At 44.2% G+C, this 13,209-nt stretch overlaps 3 protein-coding genes across 3 annotated transcripts; 2 read left to right on the top strand and 1 right to left on the bottom strand.

Moving 5' to 3' along the window:
- The first annotated feature begins 1,485 nt into the window (after positions 1-1,485).
- LOC127781953 (uncharacterized) lies at positions 1,486-6,551 on the top strand. Its single transcript, XM_052309023.1, has 11 exons — positions 1,486-1,749; positions 1,827-1,892; positions 2,061-2,156; positions 2,241-2,316; positions 2,398-2,484; positions 2,591-2,679; positions 2,748-2,840; positions 5,095-5,232; positions 5,415-5,520; positions 5,906-6,102; positions 6,227-6,551. The coding sequence occupies exons 1-11, from the start codon at positions 1,654-1,656 to the stop codon at positions 6,293-6,295; spliced, it is 1,113 nt and encodes a 370-aa protein (XP_052164983.1). The 5' UTR covers positions 1,486-1,653; the 3' UTR covers positions 6,296-6,551.
- A 368-nt stretch (positions 6,552-6,919) lies between these two features.
- LOC127781954 (epsin-3-like) lies at positions 6,920-8,330 on the top strand. The gene has a single exon (XM_052309024.1). The coding sequence runs from the start codon at positions 7,084-7,086 to the stop codon at positions 8,149-8,151; it is 1,068 nt and encodes a 355-aa protein (XP_052164984.1). The 5' UTR covers positions 6,920-7,083; the 3' UTR covers positions 8,152-8,330.
- Positions 8,331-8,448: 118 nt separating this feature from the next.
- On the bottom strand, positions 8,449-11,245 carry LOC127781955 (uncharacterized). Its single transcript, XM_052309025.1, has 6 exons — positions 10,757-11,245; positions 10,577-10,674; positions 9,894-9,990; positions 9,722-9,807; positions 9,550-9,641; positions 8,449-8,851 (listed from the first exon to the last, which is right to left on the bottom strand). Exons 1-5 carry the CDS (start codon positions 11,127-11,129, stop codon positions 9,588-9,590), a joined length of 708 nt encoding a protein of 235 aa, XP_052164985.1. The 5' UTR covers positions 11,130-11,245; the 3' UTR covers positions 8,449-8,851; positions 9,550-9,587.
- Between the last annotated feature and the right edge of the window lie 1,964 nt (positions 11,246-13,209).

The raw sequence follows: 13,209 nt of genomic DNA on the forward strand, positions 1-13,209 counted from the left end.
TTAGATATCCAGTAGCAAATTTTGCAAATAATGTTACCTATTGCGTGATTCAAATTATGTTACTTGTTGTCTGATCAATATTACGTTACCTATTGTTTGATCCAAATTGTGTTAACTATTCTGCTGACATTCTAGCTGTTTATCCCTCTGAAATGGAGAATTCAGTCATCCTTGTCAAATTATATTGTAATCACTGCAACCAGTTGCGTCACCCACAGCCTGTTTGGACAAACAAACATATACTCCCTCCGTTCTAAAATATAAGAGATTTTAGATGGATGTGACATATTCTAGTACTATGAATTTGAACATACTCCCTGTCCAGGTTTATAGTACTAGGATACGCCACATCCAACTAAAACCCCTTATATTTAAGGATAGAGGGAGTATTTTCCTTGAAATACTGCCAAAATTATGCCATGCCATGTAATTAAATTGAACAACCATAACTTGGAACATTTTTTTTCCAAATATCCATTTTATTCATTCAAAGAGATCCAACCTACATTTCACACTCTTGACACCATCACAGCCGCAACAAAAAAAAAACAACCATCCAAAGATAAAGTCTCTCATTTTCTAGCCTACTGTTTCTGTCCTTCGGCACAACATTTTTTATGTATTCTCACACGCCAAGACTTTGACTGAGTTTAACTCTTGTGTAGCAGCTTCAACCTCTCTAGTCTTCTCCTCTGCATTCAACCTCTCTGCTTGAACAACCAAACCAAACTCTTCTTTCTCCCTCTTGAGTGACTAAACTGTATCTTACAAATCATTCACTAAATCTCTCGTCGGCCCATCACACTAAGTAAGAAGCCGCATCCACCATCCTGCAAACCCCAAACACATTTTCACTCCTAGATCCAAGTCAACCGACCAAATGTGACCAAATAAACAACTTACTCGGGCATTGCAGCATTTGAATTACCGCCGACCGGTGTTATCGATGCTCCACGAGATCCACCACGCAACCTTGCCGCCGCACTTGCACATGATGGCCGGCTGGTACTCGAATGGCCCAACTCTATACAAGACGAGAGAGCCAGATGGTCAATGGGAAGACGCCGACGACGAGTCGTAGCGTGAACTAGCCATCGCAGACGAACATCTTCCCCTATCGCCGCCGTGTCAATGTCATTGCAACTCACGCCGTTGCCGTCGTAGTTGTGTTAGTGGCTAGGGCTTTGGCCTGTGTGTGGGGATTTGGCTGGCCAAGAAGGCGCAAGCTTTTAACCCCAACCGCGTGCTGACTTAGGCGTTCAGCGGGGTCGACGATGCCATGTCAGACGAAACTGCCGAAAGAGTAGTTTCCAATGGTTTTCAGAGTTAGGGGACAGGTTTTGCGGTTGAGCGATGCCAAGACGTATGTGAGGAAGTAGGTAGTGGGCCGAATGGAGGAAGGCCTAGCCCAATAGACAGAAAACAAGGGGCGTGCGGACTTGTCGTGTTGGTCGCGTCGCGTCCTCTCCTGATCCCCTTTTCCTTCGCCCGTTTGACATCCGCAGAAAAGAAAAGGGAAATCCTCCGATCGAAATCATCGAACCGTCTCTTCTACATCGATCGAAAAGAGAAGAGGAGCGGCGGCGAGATCCAATTCCAATCGATCCTTGTGCTGCTGCTGCTGCTGCGCTCGACGATCCCATCCGGATCTCGATGGCGGCCATGGCTCGCCATCTCCCTGCTATTCTTCTTCTCTCGTCGGCGCTGCTCCTCGCCCTTGCCTCCGCCTCCGCTTCCGCTGCTGCTCCGGTAAAATCTAGTTTCAAAGTCTTCCTAGTCCCTGCTCTTCCTCCTCTAACATGTATGTATTCCCTGTACGTACGCAGGCGCTGGCCGCCTTCGTCGATGCCGCGTCGCGCCGCTACCTGCGGGATCAGCAACACCACGACCAGGTGATAGGTCCCATCCCCAATCCTCTCTATTCCTGCTACTCTAGTTTCTTAGCTGCTGCTCGATCGATAATTCCTATGAGTTATTTACTTTATGAGTTTGGCGGCACAATCAATTCAATTACTCTATGTGAAATCTCCCGTTCATCATGTTCTATCACTCTGCAACAGGCCGCTTCAATGTCACTAGACCAAGTTTCTGCGGCTGTTTCTGTCTTGCTTGGTTTTGCACCACCACCCTCGCTACCTGCACAATCTTCTTCAAAGGTACTTCAACCTTCCATACCCTTTCTTTACATGTCTCCTGCCACCCTACTTAACCCCTTCATCAACTTTTCTTACCCCTGTCAGTTAGACAAGCTGCTACTCCCTAACCCATTTGACAGACCACGGGCTGTTTTCTTGCTGCAAATCGATGGATTCCATGGTATGTCTGTTTTGTTTCATTTCATTATTTGCACCTATTCATTTAGTGCCTCTATTGATGTATCTCTTCACCATATGTCAGCCTCCGTTGAAAGCATCACATCTGAAGCAGGTAGCATCTTCAAAACCACTATTGATGGTCTAAGCGATTCTGCTACAGGGCTTACAGGTTTCACGAAATATCTGGCAACTTCTTATCTTGGAAGCGCGCACATCTATACTTTTTTGGAACATGCCATTTTGTTATTGTAATTCATTTATCACATGCCTTGCAGATAAGGATGATCTAGTTATTGTTCATTCAGATGAATCTCCAGCTGTTGATTCAGGTTCTGAGTATTTTGATAGTGATCTCACTGACTTGGTAAGTTCGTCTTTCTTTAGGGAGGAAGTGGCATTATGCATAGCATTTATGGCGAACAAATTTTGCAGGCAAACTGGCTTGGTGGGTCCTATGAGAAGGTTGATGGCAAATTGATCATTCCCTTGGAGAGTGGAGAAAGTCTTACTTTGCTTATTACAAAGGTCAGCACCGTTTTATCCATTGCACAAATACACAAAATAGGTTCTCTTTGTTCATTTGCACATCTATGCATCTTGGATGCATGTGTTTTCTTTTTTTATGTCGCATACAACAGTCCTCAAAAGAAGGCAAAATTTCTCTGCTGATTATTACTACACTATCCTCAAAACATGCCAGTAAACTAGCACTTGATTATTACTACACTATCCTCTCTGCTGATTCATGTAAATGACAACCATTTCCCCTCTTGAATGTATTTCTTTTATGTTAAAGGCAAAATTTGTTACAGTGTCATGACCCGAGGCCATGACGCGATAACCACTGCCGAGAGGATAGCGGACGGCATTCTCTCCTGGAGAAGTGATGTAGATTTAGATTGGGGAGAAGAACATTAGGGGAATAGATTAGACTAATTGATATTCATCGCTTAACTCGAGATAATCCATCCTTTATATAGAGATGATATGACTCGGCCCTTATAAGAAACTAACTCAAACTAACTCTATCTAATCTTATCCTATCTCTGAACCAACTGATACAGTACTCGTGGTACTGTTCATCCGCTAGGACTTGGGCTCGTGGGCCTTGGCCTCTCAGCCCAATGCCCATGACACTACACCCCTCTTTTTGAGCAGCTCGTCCTGGAGCTGCAATGTGGTTCTCCTGACTTAAACAAAACCTAAAACAACTAAAATCCAAACCTTTTACATCTTGGCTGGATTTGTTATTATAAACTGAAAACAAATCTAAAACATTATGGAATGACTGGTCGTGATGGCATCATCAAACCTAGGTGGGCCCCATCCAAAAGCTGTCAAACAAAGGAGGATTTCATGCCTTGTCCCAAGCTTGGAAGCATAATTAATCTGATTTGAATAGGAGCTAGGAAATAGCCTTGACCAGCTCAAATGCACATGATGGCTGTAAGATCCTTCTTCCTCAAACTCAGCCCAGTGTGGATAAGGTTTCTTCCCAGGAAAAGGCCAATGCAACTTCTCACCGTTGGCATTGCCCCCCACGCCGCCAAGCAGTTCACTGCGTGCGTAGCTTCCTGCACTTGCGAAAACGACGCGCACTCCGTGCCAACAAATCACGAGAATTGCAGTGCAACTAACTCAAACTAAGTCTATCTAATCTTATCCTATCTCCTAACCAACTGCTACAGTACCCGTGGTACTGTTCATCCTCTAGGACTTGAGCTTGTGGGCCTCGGCCTCCCAGGCCCAATGCCCATGACATACAGGACATTCGGAAGTTTGTGGTATTTGCTGCCAGACACCTAAAAAACGTGACACGGCTGTAGGACACCCCAAAAACTTGGTAATTTGCTGGGGGACACCACCGCTGTTATTTTATCATTTACGAGCCAAATGAAGGGAGAAACCATGTGAAAAGGCGATTTTGACCCTTGGGACAGCAGGTTGTAACACAACTTGGTGTGGTTCAAACCAAACCCAGGACACATTCCCTCCCCTAAACCTATAAAATTGGTGGCAGCAGGAACGGCGTTGATGGTGGCGGCCATTATAAGCTGTTGCCACAAGGGCAACCTCATCTGTTGTAAATGTTTCTCGCGCCATTTGGCTTGGAAATGATAAAATAATATCCGCTGTGTCCCTCAGCAAATTACCAGGTTTTTGGTGTGTCCTATGGTCGTGTCACATTTTTGGGGTGTACAGTAGCAAAGACGGCAAACTACGAGTATCATGTAGCAAATTTTGCCTATGTTAAAATTGGATTAGGTGGTATTGTAATTTATTACTCTTTTTTGTCGGTTGAGATTGCTCACCGTGCCTCAGAACAATAATTTATTACTTGAAGTGGGCTGTAATAGTGTGTATCAATTCACTCGAAAACTATAAGAACTTAATTTGAATATTTTTTGGTGATAAATATAAAACTTGCATGTAAATTTAAGTGTGGTACTCTTACCCTACCATGACGTTATTTATTTCCTCTTGCTCATGTATTATCTGTTAATGTCAACCAGTATGCTTTCTCATCCTTTCGAAACATGTACTACTTGAACTATTTCCTCTAATAACACTTTCTCTTCTTCATCTCCCCTAAATACTTGTGGACAATCAGAATAAGAATTATTTCATCTAATAACACTTTCTCTCTACTTTATCTTCCCTAAATACTTGTGCACGATCAAAACAATCCTTATATAAATAACTGAGGGAGTACATGACCGCATTTGCATTTATGGCATCTCAAGGCCCAAATTTCATTATAACTTGCATTTCTTTACAGGAAGCAGACATGGAATTTGCATCCAGCTTGATCTCCCTTTGTAAAACTATAAAAAGGGGTATTCAGGTTCATGAAGATTTCTCAGGAGGTGTCATGAGCCCTGCAGAGTTATTAGTATGCCACTTCAAAGGCATTAAGGTAAATTGTAAACATATTTTTTTAGCTAGCAGTTTGAAGATATAACTGATTTCTACAAACGTGTACTAATAACCTTGACACCTTTCCACCTAAATCCTACCTATCTGAACCCTTTTATCCTTGGTCCATCAAATGATTCTATGGTAGCATGATTAACTTGTTAATTTGACGGGTTCATGTAGGCTTTGGAAGAAGAATATGGTTCCACAGAAATTGTTAAGCAGGGAACTGATGTAGTCCGGACAGCTGTCACCAAAGCATTTGATTTACTACGTGGAGCATATAATGGTAAAGTTGACAAAAATTTCTTCAGTTCTGTTATGCATGCGTACATGCATTATCCCTTGAAGTTTGTTCAAGTTAAATTCTCCTGCGGTACTCAGGAACAAAGGAAAAAAGTGTTCTCATTTGTTCTTATTTGGAGGGATGGACTAAGAGCTGTAACATTAGCTAGCTGCTTAAAGTTATATTTGGTTATGTTTATGTTTTGGAATTGTCCATAGAGAAGTGGATATTGGCCCCTCCTCACTGGCAAATCAGTTGAACAATCTAGACCTGCCTCCGTCTCTCTCTGAAGGATTATTGTATTGTAGTTGTTACTTTTGCTATTATATAATCTTTACATTTGCAGAGCTTTGGCTTTGGTTTTAACAGCTTCGATGTTCTGATACAGGAAAAATTGTTTGGTTAGTAATATCCACAAAGGAGGCTTCACCATCCTTAGTGGGTCCAGCATCTTCACTGCACATTTCGAGATGGCTAAAAGAGACAAGCCAAACTAACACTACAATAGCCTCTTCTGAGATACTTGTTAGAAAGAGTTTGGCATGGATTACAGGGATCATTCTTCTTGTCTCTACTCTCATTGGGGTGAGCATAATTCATCAAAGTTTCACTAATTATTAAATGGATAATAATTTTGAGCAGCGCCGTACAGTTTGTAGTTTATCCTTGTGATTAAATATTTCTGAAGACTGGTGTGCTGATTGTGCAGGTTTGCTTGCTTATGAATATGCCACTTACCAGGGACACCCTCCTGTATTCGAATGTGAAGATCGATTAGATGGAATTAGGAGGGAGGGAGAGAGATTAGCACATTGATGGTTGTAATTTCCATTTTCACACGCTGCGTGGCCTTTATGGGATGGTTTTGACCTTTTTGTAGGCCATATATGTTTGACATAAAAATTGTGCTTCTGTGTGGGTCAGCCCGGCCGGAATGCAAAACCTTGTTTGTGAATTGTCACTGCCTGTACGGGGCCCTTGTTTTTTGGTTATAAATAAATAATCCAGAGGAGCCTCTGATAATTGTTCCATAATCCTGTGTCTGAATACACTTGAAGCTGGTGATCTGATATGCCGATCGATATGATGTACAACAATTGATAATACGTGCCAGGTAGCAACTAATTAAGCTTATGCAAGAGCCGGACTGACCCAACCAGGCAATCACTTGAGCCATTCACAATCCATTCCATGATAGGAGAACTTGTAATGTTCGATTATGAGCAGGCATCAATATACAAGGTGGACGGCGGTGCGATGCAGATGCAATATGCAATGCATGGTCAAATTAAGGTCCAGGAAGCAACGGATGATCCTGAAATAGCCAATGGATTGGAGCTCCATCTGCTTGCACTCGTGTGATCCTCTCCTTGGCTTTTTGGGTTTTGGCAACGACCCTGGCCGCCGCCGCTTGTCTCTCTCGACCAGTAAAGTCATAATCAGTTGGTTGAATTGCCATGCATGCCATGAATAGCAAGCTATGCTTCAAGACCATTCGTTAGTTTCTTCTTCTTCATCAGATCAACCAATAACCATTAGCGATCGAGCGGGAGCTAGCTAGCAAAAATGGCGACGAGGTGGCAGCTGCTGGGGCAGGCGTCGGGGTTTCTGCAGGACAAATACAAGCAAGCACGGCTGGCCCTGGGCGACGTGACGCCGGCGGAGCTGCTGGTGCAGGAGGCGACCAACAACGACGGCGGAGTGGGCCCCGACGCCAGGACCCTGGCCTGCATAGCCGACGCCGCCTTCGACATGGACGACTACTGGAGGATCGCGGGCGTGCTGAGGCGGAGGATGGCCCGCGCCGGCGACTGGAAGGAGTGGAGGCCCGTGTACAAGGCTCTGGTGGTGCTGGAGTTCCTGCTCACCCACGGGCCCGACGAGGTCCCACGAGACTTCCTGCCGGACGTTGCCGCCCTGCGCGACCTCCGCGGCTTCACCCACGTCGACGACAGGGGCTTCGACTGGGGTGCCTGCATGCAGAGGCGCTGTGACAGCGTCCTCTCGCTGCTCACCGACGCCGAACGCCTCCGCGACGCGCGACGCCGCATCCGCGTCTCCCACTCTACTCACGAGCTGGTGCAGCAGCATGGTTCCCCTTCCTCCTCCTCGGGGTCCCCCTCCTCTGCTTCCTCCCGGACCTCCTCGCAGTCGCACGCCAGCAGCTGGTCCGTCGCCTCCTCCGATAGCCCCACCATGGTCTGCCTCTGTGCCGCCGCCGCCGACTACCGCCACGACAAGAAGTTCGACGCCTACACGGCGGACGACGACTGGATGCAGCACCTGCAGGTTCACAACACCACCACTACGCTGGAGTACGACGACGACCACGACCACGACCACGATTGCCCGAATCATCCTCCTCACACTACACCCCGCAGCTGGGACGCCCACGACGACCACGACTGCCCGAATCATCCTCCTCACACTACACCCCGCAGCTGGGACGCCCACGTCCACGACTTGTCCCTGCTGCAGCGGCGCGGCCGCCCAGGAACAGATGCCACCTTCTGCTCCAGGATGCTTGGCGCCGTCAACGTCAGCAGCCGGGCATCCGGCTTCCAGAGCTTGTCGCAGCCGGAACGGAGGTCCGCCAGCAAGAAGCTCCAGCGTCAGCTTTCCATGGAATATTGATCCCCCCCCTCCATTAATTCTATCATTCCAACAACAATATAATTCCGACCGAGTTTAGTCCAGCCAGCTAGCTGAATTGCAGAGCTTAGCCTAAGCCAGCTAGCTAGTAGCTTCTTTGATTTCTTTGGTCCCTTGCTACACTCGACTCAAATCAAATGTTATTGTTACTTGTTTCTTCCCGTGCATGAGAGCATGAGCATGATCAATCATCTGGCTTTGTCATCCAAACAGTTCAGATTCACATGATTTCCTAGTGCTTGTGTGGCAATGCAAATATGCAATGACAAAGTGCATTGATTCTAATTCAATTGGCAAAGGTCGTGCTTTGCTGCTCTTTTCCGCGACAACCAAATCCTTGTACAGCGATGCCACTTTATAAGATAAACTACAATACCAACAACATCTTTATTACATTGCAATGCCATCCTTAAATGCAAATGCCATATCTAAATACACATCATTACCACCTTAAGCAAACCATCCATTCTAGGGAGTCATTCTCAGTAAACATCAGCAAAACTAGCTTCAGCTTTAACAAACTTCCTGCAGATGTAAACATCAGCTTGTCGTAAGAAGAAAAATTGCTTAGAAGCGACGCACCACTCTGCTAACAGACAGCTGCAGTCAAATGTACACCCTCCCTGGTCCACAACCTTTGCAGTAAGAGTAGTTTTCTTGAGCCCCATCACCCAACAAAGTACTGCAAATACAACCCATCAATCAGCCCATTCCAATGGTAAGCACTAAAGCATGAATTACACAATACTTCAGATAAAGCAGCTTGTGCACATTGAAAAGGGTTAAAGTTGGCAAAAAAAATTATCATGCACTAAAACTAGAAATAAACAAAACAGCATTTTTAATTTCCTGGTCCTAAGTCCTAACTGGAATCAAACGGGTTGGACTTTAAGATGATCATACAAGATATGCCAAACCAAACCTTAGGGCTATGCAACTGGAAATAAGATAGAAAACATACTTATAGGAAAAAGACAATAACCATCTGAACTGTGGCTTGGCTTGCTCTTAAGGACACTGATTTTCAAAAGACAGAGGCAAACAGAGTATAGATTCCTTAATACATAATCACCCACCTGATGACTTAATAAGTGAAACTAATGATTAAGATATGAAGGATTACATAATCTATGATGTGTTTTATTTCCTCAATTTTTTCTCCATGAGATGTCGTGCAAGATAACAAACTCAACATTTGTTACATGATAAAGCTAAAGACAAACAATAATACAATGCTCAAACCAGCAAAGATGATGTGCCAAGAGAATACAGCCAGTATTTGGCTAAGGGAATGTAAGAGAATAGATGTCAGTCTGTACTTCCAGAGCACCAGTTGTTTTTAGTCAAAAGCTTAGCATGTATATTGATAAAGGAACTTACTGTTTACATGGATGGCGCTTAGTAGGGCTAATATAGCTTTACTTGTGAAGGATACTTTTCTTGGGCATTTTAGGTTTCTTCTGGATGTGATTCTGAAAGACAAATGTACTAACAAAGGTAAGCATACGAAGGGAGCGATACACTGGATCAAAGAAAGAAAAATGACACAAACCTTCTGTCTTTCTAGAGCATCAACATCGGTCCTCTCTTTCCAATTGCTTTTACGCAATTTAATAGGGCGGTTCCCAACATACTTCCCTGCAATAGTGTCAAAAGTAATAAGGTAGCAGTACAAAAACGAAGCTGAACAATGGCAGTAATTGAACAAGTTGGGTACTTCAAACCATTCATTTCTTTAATTGCTCCAGCAAGGTCAGTAGGGTTTGAAAAGCTCACAAATCCATATCCTTTTGTTTTGCCAGTTCTCTTATCTCGAACAACCTGAAAGAAAGGGTAAAAGTACAAATTATGGCCAGCCTCAAGAAATACCAATAAGTACTACTGTGTACATAAGAAAACATAACAAACACAGGGAGGGAGGGAAGAGGGATTTTGCACGAAGGGTTGAGCTAGTTATTATAGTTGGAGGGTGTTAAACATGCTCCAATATTCACAATTGCATTTTATCATATATCTGTTTGGCAAAATTATCAGGCTTTTTTTTTTCTGGACATCCTATCTAAAGTAGATATATGTCAAATGCTCCTCCTAAACCCTTGCAATATCCTATGAATTTGTTGGGAAGGGAATACATTATACAGCATACATGGATCAAACATTAAAAGTGACAACCAATGCAAAGCCATTATTTAAGTATGACATCATAAAGGGTAGAACCAGTATGCCAATAAATCTGGACATAGGACACTAACCACGCACAATACTTGGAGTAAAAATAAATGAAAAAAACCCAAAAGGACCTGCGCTACAGTTAAGGCTACCTCAGGTAAATTTTCAAAACCCCCAGCTAGCTTAATGTCCTTGATCTTGGAGTGGAAGTAGAGAGTATGTCGAAACTTTTCCATACCCTTGCCATGTTGAAGGAGGGGAACCGTGAAAAAGCTTTTGAGAGGACGTCGTCATTGACTTCATTGCCCAGATCTCCACAAAATAAGCGATAGTCATCTGTAAATATTTACACGATGAGATAGATCCAAAAGAAAAATCAATAGCATAAATAAATTAGGAAGTTAGGAGCATGACATACTGTCGGGCCAGTCGGTGAGGGTGGGATCCTCCCAGGATTGGCCGGCGGCGCGGCGGGGGATGGCTTTCTTCTTGGCGGCAGGGTCGGAGGAGGAGGTTGCGGTGGCTCTGGCATTGGCGGGGTCGAGGACGTCGCTGGTGGCGAGGGCGGCCTTGACGCTCTCGAGCGCCTCGGGGGTGATGGTCTGCGCGTCGCGTTGGAAGAGCTGCTGCGCCTGCTGCAGCTGCTGGTACTGCTGGTACTGGTAGGTGCTCGCCATCGCCATCGGCGGCGGCTGCGGCGGTTGCTGCTGCAGATGGAAGGGGAGAGGGAAGTAATTGGTCCCCGAGGAGGAGGATCCGGGAGGAGGATTAGGGTTCCGAGACGACGACATCGCTTCTTCCTTCTCTTCTTGGATCGGGCTAGCCTTCTTAATCTTATCGAATCGAATCGAATTTGGGGTGGCTTGCTAGGGTTTCGGCCTTCCGCGACGAAACTATTAATCTCATCGAATTTTAGCCAAAAAAGAAATAAAAAATCAAAGATCCAAGCCGAGGAAAGGGGAGAAAGATGTAAAATGGGCCTTGTCTTCTTCTCATTGGGCCTGCTATTTAAGGGCCGGTGTTCTTCCTATAAATTTATCAATAGCACACTGCTTCATCAAATAATCGATCTTTCACACGAGCATGCACGATCAGTTTGTGTTCTCTCCATTCTTTTATCTTCTCCTGTGCGCATGTAAGTCTTGAAATTTTTTTGAAAATATACTGTTCATCTATTTATTTTGCAAAAATATACCGGATTGTAAAGGTTTTGCACAAATATACCATTGGTATCGCTGGTTGAAAGAGCGATACGGAGGTTCGCAACTAGAAAGTGCGATAACGTGGCGATATCGTGATAGCGGAGTTGAGCTGGCTGTGGAGATTATGGGTATCCCATACCCACACGGTATGGTTATCCGACTGGTTATAGGGGATAACTTATATCTATGGAATATGTAACGAATCATGACTTAAGTATTACGTTCCCCTGTATATTATATATTATAGAACGACCTAAAGTCCTAGTTTGATAAGATTGTAAAGTAGATTTAGGAAACCGATACCGTATTGGTTAAGATTTCTATCTTGTAATCCTGCCCCCCATCCTATATAAGGTGGGCAGCAGGCCCTCTAGGGGGCATGAACACACCTGATCGTCAGATCAATACTACATCTGGCGGATTCAAATCCCCAAACAGGAGTAGGGTATTACCTCTCATTGAGAGGGCCTGAACCTGTCTAAGAGCAGTCCCAACCCATAGTGTCCATAAGCAGTGTCTATGGTGCCATGTCAATAAGACATCACAATAAAAATTACACTCTACAACCCATGGTTTCTTAAAGTGGGCCATTAATAAATACATCATCTCTCTTCTCTACCAATCATATTTATTCTTCATCTATCATGACGACACTATTCTTTCCCAATGCAAAACTTGATAGTGTCTAGTGCATAGGTTCTCGTGTTGAAGCTGTGTCTTGCATGAGACCCAGTTTCTTCCTCTCTTCACTCTCTCTCTTAATTAATATAGTGCCACATAAACTAAAAGTCCTACATGACAATGTAGTTAATGCCATAGACACCATCATAGGTAGAGGGTTGGGACTGCCCTAAATCCTTATCTCCGCATCCATCCACTTTTAGGTCTCGTGTGCTACCCCTTTTATTATTGCCGAATTCATGTTTCGATAGTTGGCGCGCCAGGTAGGGGAGCGTCGAGTTTCCCATTGATAAGTGCGATGGAATCAACTTCAGAACAAATGCTGAGGTCAATCTAATCGAGTTCGATGGCTTGAATCTTCAATCCCGATTTGTCTGTTTTAATCTGATTTGTCGTCATTAGATTGATTAATCGCAGATTAAACTCTGGGTATCTTTTGTGTTTACCTTATGCATGATTGTTGAGATCAACCGTTGTCACCGGCTCACCTTCATGTCGTGTCCGCGTGATCTTCTATTAATGAGATCCGCCGGCTACCTTCGATGACGGCGTCGTGCTGAAGGACCATCAAGCTAGCCATCGGCTACAGGGCCAGATACACATATTTGGTAATGGTTAATTTTTTTTAATTAATCACCCCTGGCAAGCTGGCCGACGCCGACTTCTTCTGCAAATCGATGAAATAGCGGACAACATGCATCGATTAATATCCTTAATCATCTATATCTTCTATACTTCCCTAGTCCTAATCACTCTTGTTTTGCATGGCAATCTGGCCGACTGGCCGGCCAATCAGGAGGAGCCAATAGGCTACATGCAATCGTGCATGTGCTTTAGTGCTTATTATGGTCATACGAGCCTCTCCATCAAGTTGCAAATCAAGCCATGTGTTTGGATCTGTTAATTATATATCAATTATTTTCTCTTTCAAATCTCTAACCACAGGTTGATGTTTGCAACTTTTTGTTTTTGCATGTATCATCATCCA

Source organism: Oryza glaberrima, chromosome 8, assembly GCF_000147395.1.
Source record: "Oryza glaberrima chromosome 8, OglaRS2, whole genome shotgun sequence".
Taxonomy (NCBI): Eukaryota; Viridiplantae; Streptophyta; class Magnoliopsida; order Poales; family Poaceae; genus Oryza; species Oryza glaberrima.